Genomic DNA, 20,952 nt, shown 5'->3' with positions numbered 1-20,952 from the left:
AATCACTTTTCTGAATCGTCTGAAAGCCGCTGCCTCGCTGGGATCCTCACCTCTCCTCGCTCCGCCTCCCCGGCCGGGTCACGTAGTTAAATGGGACGTACCCCTCTTCCCCAGAGACCAGAGACCTGGCCCACCACCACTCCCCGTCCCTGAGAGAGACAGCATCGCTACCATCATCATCCGTCCGTGTGTTCTGTACGGAGTGTGTTAGTGTGGAGTGTGTTACTATATGTGTGGAGCTTGTATGGTTCGTATGGCTCTGTGGTTGAGATGGGGTGGGGCGTAGGGCTCTGTAGTTGAGATGGGGTGGGGCGTATGGCTCTGTGGTTGAGATGGGGTGGGGCATAGGGCTCTGTGGTTGAGATGGGGTGGGCGTATGGCTCTGTGGTTCAGATGGGGTGGGGCGTAGGGCTCTGTGGTTGAGATGGGGTGGGGCGTATGGCTCTGTGGTTGAGATGGGGTGGGGCGTATGGCTCTGTGGTTGAGATGGGGTGGGGCGTATGGCTCTGTGGTTGAGATGGGGTGGGGCGTAGGGCTCTGTGGTTGAGATGGGGTGGGGCGTAGGGCTCTGTGGTTGAGATGGGGTGGGGCGTATGGCTCTGTGGTTGAGATGGGGTGGGGCGTAGGGCTCTGTGGTTGAGATGGGGTGGGGCGTATGGCTCTGTGGTTGAGATGGGGTGGGGCGTATGGCTCTGTGGTTGAGATGGGGTGGGGCGTATGGCTCTGTGGTTGAGATGCTCACTCTTCTAGGATCTTCAGCTTGTCTCCTTTGCTGAATCTCAGGTCGTCGTTGTTGGCCGGCGTGAAGTCGTACTGAGCGATGGCGAAGTCCCCGTCTGAAACAGACCATCCAGCATCAGGCCATCAGCGCACATTTCACACCCTGACTTATAAACCCGAAGGCTCCCCGTGCCTCGGACTGTGGATCAGGAGGGGTGCAGATCACTGGCAGACACAGACCAGGTGCCATTTTACAGCGTTGACCTTAAGCCAAGGTGCTCTCATTCTGTATAGCATGCAATTTAAAAAATGCTATTCAGCCACATTAGCTGGTGTGTGGTGAGCGCACAAAATGGCTGCCGTTGCGTCACCCAGGTGGGTGCAGCACATTGGTGGTGGTTGAGGCGGGATTCCCCCTCATCACTGTAAAGCGCTTTGAGAGAGAGAAAAGCGTTTTATAAAATGTAATGATTTATCTGCATCTAAAAAAATGACTGCCTGCCATTTAGTTCTTCACCAAAAACTTTCACATAAAAACAAATAATTATTTAACATGCATTACCAAGATTGGAGGTTTCCACTTCATGCTGTTCTGGCGTCTGTGTGAAAAAGAGACACAGAGCTCATGAAACACGCCAGCAACATGCAGACAACCTGTGTTTTCAAAATGAAACATTCACTGTCATTTGTCCATTTAACAGCACAACCTAATGATTTAGCCACAACCGGCTCTGAAACCAGCTTTACTGGCTAGTATTCACTGGTGAGACGCTTCATGTCTGCACAAAAACCATCAAACAAACAAAACGGATGAACCAGCTGCAATAAGAAAACACTCACTCCCTCCTCTATTCACTCAGTCACTCTATCCCTCCCTCCATGTACTCAATCACTCGCTCCGGGCGAAGTTAATCTGTGACATCACTTGCAGAAAGGGGCACTAAGACCTGATCTGATGAAGGAGGCCTTTTCTGTTCCTTGTCAGATCTGAGGGTACGTACAGAAAGTGCAGGACTTGGGCTGTGATTGGAGAGTATGTACAGGAAGTGCAGGCCCTGTGCTGTGATTGGAGGGTACGTACAGGAAGTGCAGAATCCGGACTATGATTGGAGAGTATGTACAGGAAGTGCGGGCCCTGGGCTGGGATTGGAGGGTACGTACAGGAAGTGCAGAATCTGGACTATGATTGGAGAGTATGTACAGGAAGTGCAGGCCCTGTGCTGTGATTGGAGGGTACGTACAGGAAGTGCAGAATCCGGACTATGATTGGAGAGTATGTACAGGAAGTGCAGGACTTGGGCTGTGATTGGAGGGTACGTACAGGAAGTGCAGAATCCGGACTATGATTGGAGAGTATGTACAGGAAGTGCGGGCCCTGGGCTGGGATTGGAGGGTACCTACAGGAAGTGCAGGTCCTGGGCAGTGATTGGTCAGCAGGCTCTCTCTGTGTGGGACGGGGCTCGGACCCGAGCTGTGGTTCTGCCCGCTGCAGCAGCAGCCCATCCTGAGTGGCCAGGCTCTCCCTCTTCAACACAAACACCACTCATTTCACACCTTCAATGCCTCCGTTAATGCTATTTTCATTTAATAGTGCACATATTCAATAGTGTACAGCTTGGGAGAGAGAGGCAGTGTGTGTGTGTGTGTGTGTGTGTGTGTGTGTGTGTGTGTGCCTGCGAGAGAGAGAGAGAGCGAGAGAGAGTGTGTGCTTACCTGGCAGAGTTCTCTTGACCCAGGTGAGGTGATGTCACTCTTTCGGCTGATTTCTCTCCTCAACTCTCAACATGAGGGCAGACTGAGGAGACTGAGCATGCTCAGAACCTGGGCAAGAGCAGAACCTGAGAGTCAGGCATCCATATAACCACCCCCCCCCCCCCCCCACACACACACACACGCCACTCCAACACACCCCCCACCACCAACATGGCCATACTATCTATAAAGCCCACTGTTTACTCACAAATCTGTGTTTTTGCTATTTTGAACGACGTCAGTTTCCTCCTACTCTGCATCTCAGGACTGAGAAATGATTCCCGACTTCCAAATTCCTGGCCAGAAGGGCGTGACTCTGAATTTCCAAGGCATCAGGAACACAGCATAAGGCTTTAACGTTTGCTCGCTCACACAAAAGGAATTCAAGAAAAGCCCCGTGTCCTCATTTTCAGAGCGAAGATTCCTCCTGAGCGATTTCTACACGTCCGTCCCGCCTGGCGCAGAGATAGTGGTGTTTTTATCGCACAAAGATGCCAAGCTCAGTAAGCACAGCCCCCACTCCAGTCCTAATCCTCCCTGCAAAATCGCGGTTTCATGCTCTCAGACATGAAGGCTTGAAAACGCAGCAGAAACGGGCAGCGTTCCCGCCGTTTCCTCTGACGGAAGTGGGGGGGGTGATTTGGGAATTCCTGTTTCAGCAGAAACCTCAAGGGAGATTATCCTTTCAGCTGAACAACCCCCCCCCCCCCCCCCCCCCCCATAAAAAACAACATACAACTCGCCGTGAGCAAGATGAGACTGAGAAAACTGAAAATAACAAAACACACTGAAATGTTTCACCGATCACAGGCCCCACAGTAACGATAACGTTAACGATAGCGATAACGATAACGATACCGATACCGATAACGATAACGATAGCGATAACGATAACGATACCGATAACGTTAACGTTAACGTTAACGATAACGATAACGATAACGATAGCGATAACGATAACGATAGCTAGGCTGTTTGCCATTTAAAAAACAAGTAGAGTCCACACTACAACTATAACGACAACGGCAGTGATGAGAGATATTGCCAGCATCTCTTTCGGAGCATTAAAATTCAACCAGATTCACAGGATGTCACGTGCAAAATGGCAAATGGCACTTAGCCGAGAAGCTATTTATAGAACATTGTGGTTCAACAGTGTAGATGCTCACGCTGCTATCGTTATAGGTATTGTTATAGTTATAGTTCTTGGTGCGGTTGGGCCTTAAAGTGGTTTTGCGACAACTACTATCACGGAATCACAGTCCTGTCTGAAAGCTGAATATTAATAAATACAATAAATATGTGTGGTTGACAAAACTCAGTATGATGAGTGAAAGCAGGACGGTTCTTTCTGACAGAGTCTAAAGCAGTACAGCGGCTGCTATGCATTTTCCTGTCCGGTTACTCTGTGGTTTAGAGACAGAAACTGAAAAAAGGCTAATTACTGTGATGCAGAAGATTAAAATGTCACGAGAGACTTCTTCCCCTGAACTCTGAAAACGCAGCTGTTCAGTGAGACTAGTGATTCAGTTCCTAGATAAGAACAAATAATGAGATATAATAAAATAAAAATCTGATCTGTCTGTCGGTCGGTGCATACTCTCGCATCCGAGCAGCCTCGTAGTTTGAAATCTTTCACATCGCGCAGAAAAGGTTTAAGTTCCGCGCAGCCTTTGTAAAGACACTGCTTTCATTCAGATCAACCACACGAAAGCAAAGACAACCTTTCACAACAGTTTGATTTCAACAGTTAAATTACTTGTATGTCAACAGTCACAAAAACAAGACATGTACATATATATACATTTAGTTTCTAATTGTTTATATATTCTGCAAGAAACTAAAGTCTGCAGTTTGACATGACACAATCATCACATGCTCATTTAAAAAAATGTTTGTGTTCTGAACCCTGTTTGACAGTTATGCACTCATATACAGTATAGAAATCACATAATGTACACATGCAGACATACCTGTCACCTGTAGAAAAGAATTAGTCCAATTTAAGCAGTCAAAAAACTTTGCTTTGCAGTTCAGGGCTGGTACCACCCTTCTTTCTCTCTCTCTTTCTCTCTCTCTACCTCCTCTCCCAAGACCAGTCGGAAAGACAGTAGGTAAAGACGCATGTCTGCGTTTCTTTACTCAATCTAACTTCCTTTAAAAGGAGACCACAACCACAGAGACGCTCGATCTACATCCTCACGTCAGCAACTAACAAACCTGTAAACAATCCAACTCTTAACCATGCTTATCAGAACATAACACACAACTCACGCCAATGGACTATGCATAATAGCAGATATCCTTCATTTTAAACATTTAGTGTAGTCATTAATCATAGCTCAGTGTTAATTTTAATGTAAAATAATTCAGTTGGTTTTTTTTTTATTTCCTGGGGTGTGCCCAGAGGGTCAGTAGAGGTGTAAGATACTCTGCCCCCTGGTGGACAGTCGCGGTGGTTACACAAAGTTTTCTGAGCTGCAGGCAGGCCATAGGTTGATGGAGTTTAGCCAGTCATTGTGCGAAGGAAATGTACATTCACTCAATTATTTATTACGTCTTTATAGCTCCTTTTTGTATTAGATAGATAGATAGTTTATATAGCATTCATATAGCATTTATATTGCATGTTTCTCACACTCAACAGACTCTACAGAGATCAACAGGAGCTCACCTCGGCCACCACCAATGGAGCTCCCATCTGGGTGACGTACGGTGGCCGTTTTATGCAAGAACTCTCACCGGTGAAGCGGGGAGAACAATTGTTGAATTGAATTGTAGCCAATTCAATCAGGGAATGAATATTAACACACACGCGCACACACACACACACACACACACACACACATACACAGAAACACACACATCACAGGGGATACTAATAGTTCTCCTCCGTACCTTAACTATGAGTGAGTGTGAGCGTTTCTTATCTGACCATCAAATTAGGATCAAACCGCGTGCCAGAGCCCCGCTACTCTCCGGAAGTCGAGCAAAAGTGTGCTCTCAGTTCTCCTCCGAACACACCTACGCACAACCACACACACACACACCTTCTGCACAACCACACAGTTCAGTGGCCAGTTTTCAGTGTTAACCAGCTTAACCACAGTGACTGTGCTTATGTTCAAGTGTTTTTCCATCTTGGTAAAAATGTGCCCCCAAAAACAATGTGTGAAAATTACATTGATACATGTGATGCCTTTAAAAGATGGTTCTAGATAGTCTTTTAAAATATGATGTTTCACATGACAACCGTAGGCTGGCATAATAGAATGCTGGGGGCTTTGATTAATATTATTAAAGACCAAGTTTTCATACTACAGGCTGTTCCCTCTTGTGTTTGGAAACAAATCAAACCTTTTACATTCACTTAGAAAAGTGTAAGTGAAGGAAAGAACGGTGGAGATCCGAGAAAAGCACTTTTGTTTTCGGCTCGTCTTTAACGGCCGTTTCTTCAGTACCCGATATGACCAACAGAGGGCAGCAGAGCACTAGTGTCAGACCTACTGAACTCACACCTGGGAATTTTCGATTAGAAATGTTCTGGGGAAAGTTATACTCCAGAATTTTCTGCTGTTGCATACTTAACGTTTAACTCAAGCAAACCATAATAATAATAATAATAATAATAATATGCGTGGGATCGCGTGTGTGTGCTTGTGTGTGACAGTGCTGGTGAGGATATGCATGTGTGCATATATGACTGTGGGGGTGGTGTGTGAGAGAGTGTGTGTCAATTAGTGCATCAGTAATGACTGTGTGAGTTAGTGTGTATTTCTCTGAGAGTATGTGAGTCTGTTCGTGCGCATTGCATGTTTACGTGAAAATCGGTCTGTGTGCTCACACGCGTCTGCACGGTGTGTGGGGATGTAAATCTGTGGATTTTCATAAATCACATGATCAGGGTGTTCTGCAGGGAAAGCGCCGGGGAAGTATTAACATGCGTATCGTTCCTCTTCAGTGTGGGAATTATCATACAGCAGTTATTAATGTCTATATTACACATCACCTGTATTATTCATGAGCACACAGCACAGAGCAGACCCCCAGAGACCCCCAGCAGAGGGAGGGTGGCGTGGAGAGGGTTTGGGGTACAGCACAGGTGTTGGGTGTGTGTGTGTGTGTGTGTGTGTGTGTGTGTGTGCGTGTGTGTGTGTGTGTGTGTGTGTGAGTGTGTGTATATGTGTTTATCTGCGTGCATGTGTGTTTATGTGTGTGAGTGTGTGTGTATATATGTGTGTGTTTGTGTGTGTGTGTGTGTGAGTATGTGTGTGTGTATATGTGCGTGTGCACTGTATGTGTTTGTGTGTATGAGTACATGTGCGTGTGTGTTTGTGTGCGTGCCTGGTTGTGTGTATGTATGTGTGTGTGTGTGTGTGTATGCTCCCTGGTTAAAGTGCCATTCTTTTGGCAGGTATTTGAGTTGTGCCTTTTCCCACGTTGGGCATGGGAGAGTTGTCGGCTGCCAGGAGTGTGTGTCTGCAGCTGTGGCCGGTGTGTGTGTGCGTGTCTGAGTGTGTGCTTGCATGTGTGTGTGCATGTGTGAGTGTGTGTGTATATGTGCGTGAGTGTGTGCATGCATGTCTGAGTGCATGTGTGTGTGAGTGTGTGTGAGTGCGTGTGTGTGTGTGTGCGTTTGCGCGTATGTGTGTGAGTGTGTGTGAATGTGTGTGCGTGTGAGTGCGTGTGAGTGTGCCTGCATGTGTGTGTGTGAGTGTGTGTGAGTGTGTGTGAATGTGTGTGCGTGTGAGTGCGTGTGAGTGTGCCTGCATGTGTGTGTGTGAGTGTGTGTGAGTGTGTGTGTGTGAGATAAACTGTGGGAAGCCCCTTGCACTGCACGGCACAATAGACCTGCACATTTCTCAGCGTTGGGGTGCAAATTGACCCCCCCCCCCTGCCAGCTGCATCCTGTCGCATTTCCCTCTATTTACCTCCCCCAGCCCCCCACCTAACCCCCCACCCCCCCACAGAGGACCCTAACTCACCCCCCCCACCCCTGCCAGTGTGCACCTAACCCCCCACCCCCAGAGTCGACCCTAACTCATCCCCCCCACCCCAAAATCATTTCTTAAGATATTTACATATATATACATGCTCCCATATATGAATGCATATGAAATCTGAAATAATATGGATCATGCTGACAGTGATGCGCTGCCAGTAAAGATGAAGATATTAGTAACAGGACGCGACCACTTCATTAGGTACACCAATACACCAACTCCTTATTGCAAATATCTAATCAGCCAATCATGTGACACAAAAGCATGCAGATACGGTCAATGGGTTCAGCTGTTGTTCAGACCAAATGTCAGAAAGGGGGACGAAATGCGATCGAAGTGACCTTGACAGTGGAAGGATTGTTGTTGCCAGATGGGGTGGTTTGTGCGTCTCAGAAATGACCGATCCCCTGGGATTTGAACGCAGTCTCTAGAGTTCATAGAGGACGGTGCGAAAGTTTTTCCAGTGCGTGGCAGTTCAGCTCCGCCCCAGCGACATCCATTCATACCCTTTTTAGGCCCCATTCCAACCGTTATTTCTGAGAGTGATAAGTACCTAATAAAGTGGCCGCTGAGCGTACGGTGCAGCGGCTCCGCTCTCTCCCGCGGTACTGCAGTTTGAGAAGAGCGATCAGTCCAGCCTGACTCTTTCTGGCCCACGTCCCAGAAGAAGGAAGCTCCAGGTGCATGCTGGGTATACGTCGGGACCCCAGGTATTATGTAGTGTTTTGTCAGCTGTTTGGCTCCTCTGCCATTTGGCACACGGTCGATTGAAGTGACACCAATTATTTATGCCACGTCCCCTCTGCAAGCGGCAGCGCGCCGAGCAGCGCCATTCATCAGCTCCGGGTAAGGGCCGGGCCCCTGGGGGACCACCGCCGGCTCCTGCAACCCAGGGACCCTCCCCGGGCCCCGGGCCCCGGCCCCGGCGCCCACGCACGGGCCCCACGGACGGGAAGTCCCCCCCCCCAACCCCCAGCGCCGCCGTGTCAAAGGCATCTCTTAATTAACGCTCCGTAACAATGTCTAATACTTACTCACCGGCGGTATTCAGGACCCATGTTAATATCCGCTCTTGTTTGTCGCGTTCTCAGGGAGGAAGTCGGGTTTGCCTGAGGTCCAGGACGGTGGAAAACGAACGCGGTTATTCATCGCGGGGTTTTTTTTTTTTTGTCCCCGTGGCTCTGAAACGGACCACCCATGCCGGCTATTAATGGAGCGCATTTTTTTTGTGTGTGTGTGTGTTGTTTTAGAATACGAAATCGGTCAGCCTAAACGCTGCGGTGCGTTAGCGCGGATTCGCGGCGCGCGGCTGAGTGATTGCCGTTGTCACGGCGGGTCGCTGGGCTTTCCACCCGCGCGCCGAGCCCAGTCAGACCGTTAAAAACGCGCGCAGCCAGAGAGCCCAACAAAACAGCCCTTCAGGTGTCAGAATAACTGGGAATTGACTCCTAACTAGAAGGCTTCACATTGATATATGAGCCATGGGCTGTTATTAATAGTTTGCTGATTTTCAACCTCAATATTTTTGGGAAGCATTATTTATGTTGTCATGGCAGCGTAGGTATGATCTATTGGTGGCTTCACAGTCACTTCTCTTTCAAATAATATTAGCTTTTTTTTCTTTAAAGAAAAGGTGACAAAGTTCAGCGTTATATAATTATTTGGTACCTGTAACTGCTCTGCTTAGGGTAGCTGGCTGATTTAACACAGTCGTGGAAATGGACTAGAGACCCGAGATGCTTAAACTATCTAGCTGCAACAAAAAAATGACTAAGATTTGTGTGTGACTAAGATTTAAAAATGTATGACTGGCACATAGATGGAAATGAATAACAGATCCGTTTAATTACCTTATGAAATATACTCACATTGGATGCAGTGTTGAAAGCCAGGTCCGACACATTGTTGGTTAAACTCTAGACAGTCACCATCATTCTGTGTGGTCAGCTTTACTTTCTGCTTAGAGACCCATGAAAGATACAGAATACAGTCCAATCAGACATTATATAATATACTATTTAATAACAGTATTATATAATGCCAGGGAAGCCCTTTATGTAATTTGTGGTTGAAGCTGGACCTTCTGTAATGGGTACAAAAAAATAACATTTATCACATTTATATATTGAGGCAGTAATGAATATGTACATCATTTTGGATAATTTGCTATCTCAGGTCAAATAAACAGGAGATATGAAATAGGAGAAAATACTCTAATATCCTATATTCCGATCCATGGTAAACGCAACTAAAGCATAGCGCTTTTAAAAATCTTTAAAGGATTCCAATGTGGTTCATTCAAGAGTTTGTGTCAATCTGCATCAGGGTAAATTATTTGCCCAATATTCTGCTCCATTTTGATACATGACCGCTCTAAGGAATCATGTCAGGTTCATCGCGAGAGAAAACTGTTCAGTGACAGAGGACAGCTGCTGATACCAGAGGTTTTAATGAAGGTCAAAGTACACTTAAACATGGACACACAATTTCCCATCCTGTCTACTAACTTGATGTCAGTCAGAATGTCAAAGCACCACCAAGCAGTCACAAGTAAAAGTATAATAATAACAAAATAAAAACAATTATGTCACCACTGAATTGATGTTAGTGGCAAAGCTAGGAGAGAATGGTGATGTGTTATCTTCAACATGGCCACTACGTGCAACAGAAAGCCCGTTCAAACGCAAATCCAATCCCCACTCATTTAGAATATGAATTTGTCACATTAAATAAACAACAACAGTTTCAGGGCTAAAGTTTCCTTCTGATGTCATCATTCAAAGGCATACAAATTGTATAATCATTCTGTTATTTCTATTTAGCAAAATAATGAATATTGTGTGTACGGTTTATATACTGTATATATTTCAAAATAAATAAATAATACATACATGCATATACTGTATATACAGTGCGTAGCAAACGATCAGTAGGATCTTTACTTTACACCTTGCTGGCCAGCGGAGGATGGGCTCCCCCTCTATAGCCGGGTTCCTCCTAAGATCTCTTCCCATCAGGGAGTTTTTTCTCCCCACTGTTTAAAGGGTTTTCTCCCCACTGTTTAAAGGGTTTTCTCCCCACTGGGGAGTTTTTTTTACCTCCTGTACTTGTGCTATTTAAACCTGCCCTTTTCCCCCTTCTCCCGTCTTTGTGACAATATTCTTTAAAAAGTGCTATACAAATAAAATGTAACGTAATAAATTGATTAAATAAACATGATGCCCTCCGTTCTAAAAAAATATACTTTTAAATACTTTATAAATATATATGTAATCTGAAAAGTGACAGTAATACATCTTTTATACTTACAGTCCATATACATATTATGACTGTAAAATATGTTTCTCCATTTTTCCTGCAGTTTTCCTTGGTAAAATATCATATGGCTAAGGCTTTAACTGAGAGGAATACATTATTAAGTAATTACACTGAATATACAATATTCCTACTTTACAACATGTTATACATGGTTCTCTGACAATAAATGCACGTACTAAATAAATGCACGTACTAAATAAATGCACGCAATACAGAGAACTTGCCAGAGAACAACTGCCAGAGAATGAGAAAATACTCTGGCTTCAAGATACAGGAGAATAACTTGTTTACAGAACCCTGTTTTCAAGTTAATGTGATTAGTTTTTGCTCGCGACTGTGAGACGGGTCTCCCTGTGAGATACTGGCACGGCCTCACAGTAGAGACCCGCAGGAACAGCCCAGAACAAGCAAAGCAAGTAAAGTGCTCCGTGATTTTGGTTATTGCTGCGATTTCCCAAGCCTGAAATCAGAAGTCTAAATCGTCTTGGTCAATGTCGCTGTCGTTTGCCGCCTTCACTTTGCCGGATTGTTCCGGGGCGTCCGCGCCGGGCGGAGGCTCGTGTCGCTGTGCGTCTTCGGTCTCCTCGGAAGATGAGGGGTACATCTGTTTGGCTCGGAGACCGGAGCTCCCAGAGCTCCCCTGAAGACTCAGTGTGTCCGCGGGGTCCCCAGGCGACCCCGGCCGGGTAATCAAGGTGTTTGTGCGCTGTTCCAGCTCCACGGCACCATCTTCCTCTGAGAGCTCTTGGCTGTCAGACTCGGCAGTTAAGTCTTCTGCTGGATTCTCTTCCTCAGCCTCCTGCTGCTCGCTTTCTGCCTCCTCCTGCTGCTCGCTTTCTGCTCCCTCCTGCTGCTCCTGCTGCTCGCTTTCTGCCCCCTCCTGCTGCTCGCTTTCTGCTCCCTCCTGCTGCTCCTGCTGCTCGCTTTCTGCCCCCTCCTGCTGCTCGCTTTCTGCTCCCTCCTGCTGCTCCTGCTGCTCGCTTTCTGCCCCCTCCTGCTGCTCGCTTTCTGCTCCCTCCTGCTGCTCCTGCTGCTCGCTTTCTGCCTCCTCCTGCTGCTCACTTTCTGCTCCCTCCTGCTGCTCACTTTCTGCTCCCTCCTGCTGCTCCTGCTGCTCGCTTTCTGCCTCCTCCTGCTGCTCGCTTTCTGCTCCCTCCTGCTGCTCCTGCTGCTCGCTTTCTGCCTCCTCCTGCTGCTCGCTTTCTGCTCCCTCCTGCTGCTCGCTTTCTGCTCCCTCCTGCTGCTCCTGCTGCTCGCTTTCTGCTCCCTCCTGCTGCTCCTGCTGCTCGCTTTCTGCTCCCTCCTGCTGCTCGCTTTCTGCTCTCTCCTGCTGCTCTTGCTGCTCGCTTTCTGCTCGTTCCTCATCATCCTTTGCTTCAGCCTCTGCCGCCTTCACCTCTGAATTGTCCTCTGCTGAGGCGAGGCTGCCTTCTCCATCTTTGACGGTTGCAGAGGCACCTTCCGCTATATTCTCTTCATCGTCCTCTATCTGCTCTCGGGAGTCGTCACCCTCTTCTTCCTCTTCCTCATCTGCTTCTGCCTCATCGTCATCATGATCTTCAGTGTCCTCAGTGTTTGAATCATGTACTTCACATTCACCTTGGTCATTAGTTTCTCTCTTTCTAGTGTTGTCCTCTTCCTCCTCGTGCTCTTCATCCACGGTTTTCTCATTTCCAGCTTCAACTGCCTCTTCTACAGCTGTTTCACATTCTTCTGTCCTTTCATCTTCTTCAGCTTCAGCTGCATCTGCTTCAGCCATTTCATCTTCTTCAGTTTCAGCTATTTCAGTTGTTTCATCTTCTTCAGTTTCAGCTATTTCAGCTGTTTCATCTTCTTCAGCTTCAGCTATTTCAGTTGTTTCATCTTCTTCAGTTTCAGCTATTTCAGCTGTTTCATCTTCTTCAGCTTCAGCTATTTCAGCTGTTTCATCTTCTTCAGCTTCAGCTATTTCAGTCGTTTCATCTTCTTCAGCTTCAGCTATTTCAGCTGTTTCATCTTCTTCAGTTTCAGCTATTTCAGTCGTTTCATCTTCTTCAGCTTCAGCTATTTCAGCTGTTTCATCTTCTTCAGTTTCAGCTATTTCAGCTGTTTCATCTTCTTCAGCTTCAGCTATTTCAGCTGTTTGATCTTCTTCAGTTTCAGCTATTTCAGCTGTTTCATCTTCTTCAGCTTCAGCTATTTCAGCTGTTTCATCTTCTTCAGTTTCAGCTATTTCAGCTGTTTCATCTTCTTCAGTTTCAGCTATTTCAGCTGTTTCATCTTCTTCAGCTTCAGCTATTTCAGCTGTTTCATCTTCTTCAGTTTCAGCTATTTCAGTTGTTTCATCTTCTTCAGCTGCATCGTCTTCAGCGTTGCCTTGTTTGTCACCTTCTGCCACTTCACCTTCTTCAGGTTCAGCTACATCTTTTTCAGCTGCATCTGCTTCAGCTATTTCATCTTCGTCAGCTTCAGTGCTTTCTCTTTCAGCCACTTCATCATCCTCAGTTTCAGCCCTGTCTCCTTCTTCAGCTGCTTCCTCTTCAGTTGCTTTGGCTCCTTCAGCTTCTTTTGGTTTTTCAGCTGTGTCACACTCTTCCGCCATTTCACCTTCTCCAGCTTCAGCAACATCCTCAGCTCTTTCTCCTTCTTCACCTGTGTCTCCTTCAGCTGGTTCATCTTCAGCTGCATCTGCTTCAGCCATTTCATCAACCTCAGCTTCAGCTCTCTCTCCCTCTTCAGCCGTTTCATCTTTTTCAACTCCATCTTCTTCATCTTCTTCATCTGCTTCTGCTTCTTGTTTTTCAGCACTGTCACCTTCTGCTATTTCACCTTTGTCTGCTTCAGCTACATCTTCAGCTTCTTCATCTTCTTCACCTGATTCTCCTTCAGCTGGTTCATCCTCTGCAGCTATATCTGCATCTGCTTCAGCTATTTCATCTTCCTCAGATTCAGCTGTGTCTCCTTCAGCTGTTTCATCCCCTTTAGCTTCTACTGTGTCTCCTTCAGCTCGTTGTTCATCTTGAGTAGCTGCATCTGCTTCAGCTGGTTCATCTTCAGCTTCAGTTGCGTCTCCTTTGCCCGTTTCATCTTCTGCCGTTTCATCTTCCGTTTCATCTTCTTCAGCTTCAGCTATATTTCCATCAGCTATTTCATCATCTTCAGCTTCAGTTGTGTCTCCAACTGTTTCGTCTTCTGCAGGTTTTGCCATTTCATCTCCTCCAGCTTCTACTGTGTCTCCTTCAGCTGTTTCATCCCCTTTAGCTTCAGCTGTTTCATCTTCAGCTCGTTGTTCATCTTGAGTAGCTGCATCTGCTTTAGCTGGTTCATCTTCAGCTTCAGTTGCGTCTCCTTCACCTGTTTCATCCCCTTTAGCTTCTACTGTGTCTCCTTCAGCGATTTCATCTTCAGCTTCAGTTGCGTCTCCTTTACCTGTTTCATCTTCTGCTGTTTTAGCCGTTTCATCTTCTCCCTCAACTATTTCATCTGCATCTGCTTCAGACATTCCATTTTCTCCTGCGTCAACTGTGTCTCCTTCAGCTGCTTCATCTTCAGCTTCAGTAAAGTCTCCAGTGGTTTCATCTTTAGGTGTTTCATCTTCATCAGCTTCAGCTTCACCACCTCCAGCCATTTCACATTCCGGTCTGCCTCCTTCAGCTTGTTCCCCCTCAGCTATAGCTGAATTGGCTTCCACCAGTCCATCTTCTTCTGCTATTGCCGTGGCTCCTTCATCTGGTTGTTCTTCCATAGCTGCATCTGCTTCAGCTGTTTCATCTTCCTCAGCTTCAGTTGTGTCTCCTTCAGCAATTTCATCTTCAGCTTCAGTAGAGTCTCTTTCAACTGTTTCATCTTCCTCAGCTTCAATGACATCTCCTTCACTGGTTTCATCTTCTGCTGTCTTAACTGTTTCATCTTCATCAGCTTCAACTACATTTCCATCAACGATTTCCTCCTCGTTAGCTGTGTCTCTTTCAGCTGGTTCATCTTCAGTAGCTGCATCTGCTTCAGCTGGTTCATCTTCAGCTTCAGTTGCATCTCCTTCAGCCATTTCATCTTCAGTAGTTTTAGCCGTTTCATCTTCAGCTTCAGTCGCATCACATGCAGCTGGGTCATCTTTGGCTGCTTTATCTTCTTGAGCTTCAGTTACATTCCCATTTGTTTCATCATCTTCAGCTTCAGCCTTGTCGACTTCAGCCATTTCATCTTCAGCTTCAGTTATGCCTCCTCCAGTTGTTTCATCTTCTTTCGCTTCAGTAGCATCTCCTTCAATTGTTTGATCTTTGGCTGCTTCATCTTCTTCAGCTTCAGTCACATTCCTGTTTGCTTCATCTTCTGCAGCTTTAGCCATATCGTTGTCTCCGGCTTGTATCGCTTCTCCTTCACCAATTTCCTCCACTCCAGCTTCAATGGTTTCTCTTTCAACCATTTCATCATCTTCTGCTTCAGTTGTTTCATCTTCGGCCACTTCTTCAGCCATCTTATCATCAGCCGTTTCATCTTCAGCCGTTTCTCTATCTCTTTTCTCAGCTTCATCGTCATCAGCTTCACCGATGTTTCCATCCACTTCCTCAGCTTCAGCCGCACCTTCTTCAGCTGTTTCTCCATCAACTGATTCTGCTTCTTCAGCTTCAGTTGTCCCTACATCTTCAGCCATTTCTGCTTCAGCTCCATCTTCCTCAGCTTCACTTATCGCTCCTTCAGCTTCAGCCATTTTGTCGTCTACAGCTTCAGTCTCATCGCCCTCTATTGCATTCCTGTCAACGGTTTCATCTTCTGCAGCTGATTTTCCTCCAGCGGTTTCATCTGCTTCAGCTGATGAATCCATTGTTTCATGGTCAGTTGCTTTTATCTCAGTTGCTGCCTCAGCAGTTTCTACTTTCACAAGTGCTTCAGTATCTTCAGCCATCTCATTGCCAACCCCATTCTCTACAACTTCTTCATCAATTTGAACATTTTCATCACCGTCATCCTCTGCTTGCATTGTAGCTTCCAGTGCTTTCTCTTCCCTGTCTTGTGTACATTGCTCACTTTGTTTTCCCTCAAAATCATCCTCCTCTTCCTTTGCGCTAGCATCCATTTCTCTTGCCGAATCCACCTGCATCGCCTCCTCATCTTCAGCCAGATCGCACTTCTCCGCTTCTGCTTCTCTACACAGTCCTCCGGGGATATCCGTGGGAATTTCCTTATTCGAATGCAGAATGTTCCTTAAATCAAAGGCCTTCATCACGGGAGCAGAACTTGTAAGCTCGAAGGGCGCCGCGGGTCTAGACGCCATTTTCTTCTTCGTACAAGCGTCACAAGGGCAGTACTCCTCCTCACTCACCGGGTCGCTCAATTCCGTCCCGGTGGCCGTGTAATGTTCGTCGCTCTGCGCGTCTATTGAGTGGTTGCGCATGACCTGCAGCTGCCTGCGGCGTTGCTCGGTCTGCGCGGTGGATTCTCGGGTCATATCTTTCCTCGGTGGCCGCGGAGCTTTTCCAGCCCGGCCCCGGATTTTTCTCAGCTCTCTGTCGATGCTCGACTGTATCCTCTTGTGGACCTCGTCTCTCAGCTCGTTAATCATGACGTCGAGCTGATCGCTGTCCTCCAAATTCCACCGCGTCTTAAATTCGGTCATCGCGTTCACGTAATGTGTCATGAATTGCTTCTCTATTTTATTTAATAAATTCAACACCCAAACAGGATTGGTGTCTTGCGAAACCTTTTTGGTTACTTGCGCCCCTTGCACAGATGGGGGTGTCCCAGAACTTGTATCCTCTTGTGGATCCTTTTCGATTCCTTCAGGCAATTTCAAAGCTTTCCCGTCAGTGGCAGAGCTCTCGTTTGATGAAGGTATTTCTCTGGGAGTTCCATCGCTACGAATGGTCTCATCTGAAGCCGGGCCTTCCTCCCCTTTCAATTCCTCATCGTCAGCGTGCTTTCCAGCCTTCTCAGGGGTCAACTGAACTCGGCTCGCTATGTCTGGAGTCGCCGGATCAGACGTAACGTGCTTCTCCGCATCAGTCACCGACTTAGGAGAAGTTACAGCGGAGTTCCCCACACCTTCATTCTCCTCAGCTTCTTCCACTAATTGGAACAGCTCTTCCTGGTCTTTACCTCGGCCCTCCACAGCGGTTTGTCGTTTCTGCGTCTGGCTAACGCTACCGTTAGCACTGCTCTTTCCCGAGCCTGCCGACCCACTGCTGACATCCACACCCGATGACGATCTGGGGGTTATTTCCTCCTCGGCCGACTGCTCCTTTTTAAACTTCTTGCTCTGCTTCTTCGGCTGCTCAGAGTCCGAGGGTCCAGTGAGCCACAATGACTGCAGGAGGTTCATGAGTTCTTCATACTTTGCATCTTTGGCATTTGAATCCGCAGAGCCAGAGTCTATCAACTGAAGATTCGCAAGGCAGTCCAGTAGTACTTTAGCTGAATTACTAAGCTTTCGTCCATATACAGGCGATACTTCAGGGAGGCTATTGCATCTGTAAAGTTTTGGACTCAACAGCACCTTCATGAGCTGCACTGAAGAATGGCAGCTATTGGGTAAAGCCTCAGCCGTGGGGCGTTTCTTATCTGAACATGGAGGTAAATCTGTCTTTGGTGCGTCTGTTGCCGTTGGCTCTTCATGACAGGGTTCATTGTTTTCCTCACCAATGACCACCTTAGCCTCAGCTTCCTGGGGCTCTTGTTCCCCTCCACTTGCATGACCCTCAGCTGCTTCACTAGGTTCCGCTGTTGCTTTCTGTTGCTCCTGATCCGGGGGCTCCGCTGCATCTTCCACGGGATTTTGCAGCTCTTCCATTCCCGTATGAGAATTTTCATTCAATTCATCTCCCACCTCATACATGGAGCTGTCCGATGGTATTTTCTTCAGCCATTCGTTCACGACTTCGGTCGGGGATGCGTTCGGTAAGCTGGAAGGCACGAGCTCAGTCAGATCTTCTTCCGCACCATCCCTCTGAGAGGGACTCACGCATTTTCTGTGTCTGCACCTGCTACTCTGGCTGCCAGCTACATTTCTGATACAATCTGGAGTTTCCCTGGCTCCATTGCATGTTTTGTTGTCAGATATGCTGGATTTTGATTCGGCAGTGGTTGGTCTTGTGTTGTCAACCCTTTCCTGAACATCAGTCTGTGTCCTGGTGCTATCGTTTGATGTCCCAAAAGAACCTGCAGGTGTCTTCCTTTTTTTAGGTGACCCTTTTGGTGGATGGGGACTGAGCTGATTCTCTGAAGTAACAGGAATTACAGATGAAGATATTTTATTTGATGATCTAGATGACTTAACAGAACAAATACTGCTATTCTCATTTTTCTCTTCAGAATTAACATCAAGCTCTGTCACTTGCAAACTAGAAGAAACGTTGGACAACTTAGCACTGTCCTCCATCGCAGTTGCAGTATTGGCTACAACCTTTGATTTGCTTGTTGAAGACCTTGCAGAGGCACTTGACACAGGCCTTGAAGGAGCTTTTAGCTGAGTGTTATTTGTGGAGTCTTTTGCTGCATCACCCTTATCCAAGTGTATCGATATATTAGAAGCTTGACTAGATGGTCGCAGATTTCTATTCTTTCTGCAAGCAGATCCACTGGACGACTTTGACATGGAAGAGGGCACTCTGTCATTATCAACATTTAAGTGGCTGCCTCCTTTGTCTTTTTTATTTTGTTCTGAAGCTCCCATTCCGGTCGACACTGCACTCTTTGGCCTGTCCTCTGTTTTGTCCACTCTCTGCACAACCTCATCTGCTATTTCCGATCTGTGTATCGTCGGTGTACACCTTTCAGAAAGCCCACAGGGAACACTTGTAGAATTATCAGACTGTTCTGAGGCTTGTGTGCTGACGGAAATGGCCGATTCTGCCGTTTCATTGACATCGGCAGCCTCCTGTTCGTCTGCGAGTCCAATGGAAACCGATGTCAAGGTTGGCGTGAAAGCTCGTTCACAGGCACTACATTGTGTTTGGCTGCTCTTTTTGGAGTTGATAGACATAGCACTGCCCACCCTTTCCTTGTCTGATCCGTCCTCTGGCAGGTTTCCAGGTGCCATCCCTGCCCCCTCCTGCTCAGCACAGACCTCACACAGCCCTGACTGTGATGAAGGTGCTCTCTCGCATGTGTGGCACTCTTGGTTGCTTGAGGTTGTTAACGGTCCTGCGTTACCCGCTTCCTCTGCTTCTCCTTTTGCTGTTTCGTAGGCAGGAGCTTTTGATTTCTGGGATGTGCGAGACCTTGCAGATGTGTTTGATTTGGCTGATATTGCACTGAGTGCCCTATTCCCAGTTTCGTCTTCACCTGCTCCATTTTTATCAGTTGCCTTTTCAGTCATTCTCAACGAGGCAGAGCTCTTGGACAGGGCACTTGCTGCTCTTGATGCTGTATCTTCACTTTGTTCTTGCTGGTTTTCTGGTGTAATTGCTCCACCACATGACCTGCAGTTTGATGTGTGAGATTTTCTGGATCTTTCAGAAGCATTTGTCCCTGAAGCCAGGGAACTTGGTGCTCTGTTCACTGCTTCATCTTTTCCTGCCTTCACCTCTGCAGCCTTTTCAGATACTTTGGATTTTCTGGATCTTGAGGAAGTGTTTGACTTGGCAGACAGAGCACTTGGTGCTCTAACTTGAGATAGTTCTTCACCTCCATTTTCATCTTCAGGTTTTTCAGATACTTTAGATTTTCTGGATCTTATTGAAATATTTGACTTTGCTGAGAGTGCACTCCTGTTTGACTTCACAGACAGAACACTTGGGGCCCTATCTTCTGATGGTTCTTCACAGACAATCTCGTCTTCAGCTTTTTCAGACACTTTAGATTTCCTGGACCTCATAGACGTGTGCGATTTAGCAGACTGAACACTTGGGGCTCTATCTTCTGATTGTTCTTCACCTACATTCTCATCTTCAGGTTTTTCAGATACTTTAGATTTTCTGGATCTTAATGAAATATTTGACTTCGCTGAGAGTGCACTTGATGCTCTGTGTTCTATTTCATCTGATTCTTCCTCACTCTCATCTTTGGCTTGCTCCGACACTTTAGATTTCCCGGATCTCGTGGAGGTGTGGGACTTGGCAGACAGAGCACTTGGGGCTCGATCATGGGATATTTCTTCACCCCTACTTTCTTCAGGTTTTTCAGACACTTTTGATTTCCTGGATCTTGTGGAAGTGTGGGACATAACAGAGAGTGAGCTCTGGGCTCTATCTTCTGATGGTGCTTCTCCATTTTCATCTTCAGGTTTTGCAGATACTTCAGATTTTCTGGATCTTATTGAAATATTTGACTTCGCTGAGAGTGCACTTGATGCTCTGTGTTCTTTTTGTTCTGATTCGTTCTCACTCTCATCTTCGGCTTTTTCACATACTTTAGATCTCCTGGATCTCATGGAAGTGTGTGACTTTGCAGACAGAATACTTGGGGCTCTATCTTCGGATGGTTCATCACCCACATTCACCTCCTCTTCAGCTTTTTCTGAGGCTCTGGATTTCCTGGATCTTGCAGAAACATCAGATTTTGCTGACAGGGCACTTGGTGATCGATTGTCACTGAACTCAGTGGTGATTTTTTGCTCTTCTCCACTTTCATCTTCAAGTTTTTCAGACACTTTAGATTTCCTGGATCTTGTGGAAGTGCGGGACATAACAGAAAGTGAGCTCTGGGCTCTATCTTCTGATGGTTCTTCACCTCCATTCTCATCTTCAGCTTTTTCAGACACTTTAGACTTCCTCGATCTTGTGGAAGTGTGTGATTTGGCAGACAGGGCGCTTGGAGCTCTAGGTTCTGTTTCCCCTTCTGCAGTTAATTCAGCAGATTTATCTTCTGATGGTTCTTCACCTACATTCTCATCTTCAGACACTTTAGATTTCCTGGATCTTGCAGAAACATCAGATTTTGCTGACAGTGCACTCGATGCTCTGTGTTCTATTTCATCTGATTCTTCCTCACTCTCATCTTTGGCTTGCTCCGACACTTTAGATTTCCCGGATCTTGTGGAAGTGTGGGACATAACAGAGAGTGAGCTCTGGGCTCTATCTTCTGATGGTGCTTCTCCATTTTCATCTTCAGGTTTTGCAGATACTTCAGATTTTCTGGATCTTATTGAAATATTTGACTTCGCTGAGAGTGCACTTGATGCTCTGTGTTCTTTTTGTTCTGATTCGTTCTCACTCTCATCTTCGGCTTTTTCACATACTTTAGATCT

General features: G+C 46.6%; 1 protein-coding gene across 1 annotated transcript in view; it reads right to left on the bottom strand.

The window, feature by feature from the left end:
• Positions 1–4,567, bottom strand: part of blk (BLK proto-oncogene, Src family tyrosine kinase) — a 14,201-nt gene extending 9,634 nt beyond the window's left edge. Inside the window, 6 exon segments of the mRNA XM_061242226.1 lie at positions 7–149; positions 743–836; positions 1,283–1,319; positions 2,122–2,245; positions 2,434–2,541; positions 4,446–4,567. Coding sequence (XP_061098210.1) covers positions 7–149; positions 743–836; positions 1,283–1,319; positions 2,122–2,223 — 376 coding nt within the window. The 5' untranslated portion in view covers positions 2,224–2,245; positions 2,434–2,541; positions 4,446–4,567.
• Between the last annotated feature and the right edge of the window lie 16,385 nt (positions 4,568–20,952).

Source organism: Conger conger, chromosome 5, assembly GCF_963514075.1.
Source record: "Conger conger chromosome 5, fConCon1.1, whole genome shotgun sequence".
NCBI classification, from domain to species: domain Eukaryota; kingdom Metazoa; phylum Chordata; class Actinopteri; order Anguilliformes; family Congridae; genus Conger; species Conger conger.
Note: the sequence above shows the minus strand (reverse complement) of the source record. Positions and strands in the feature narration are given on the sequence as shown.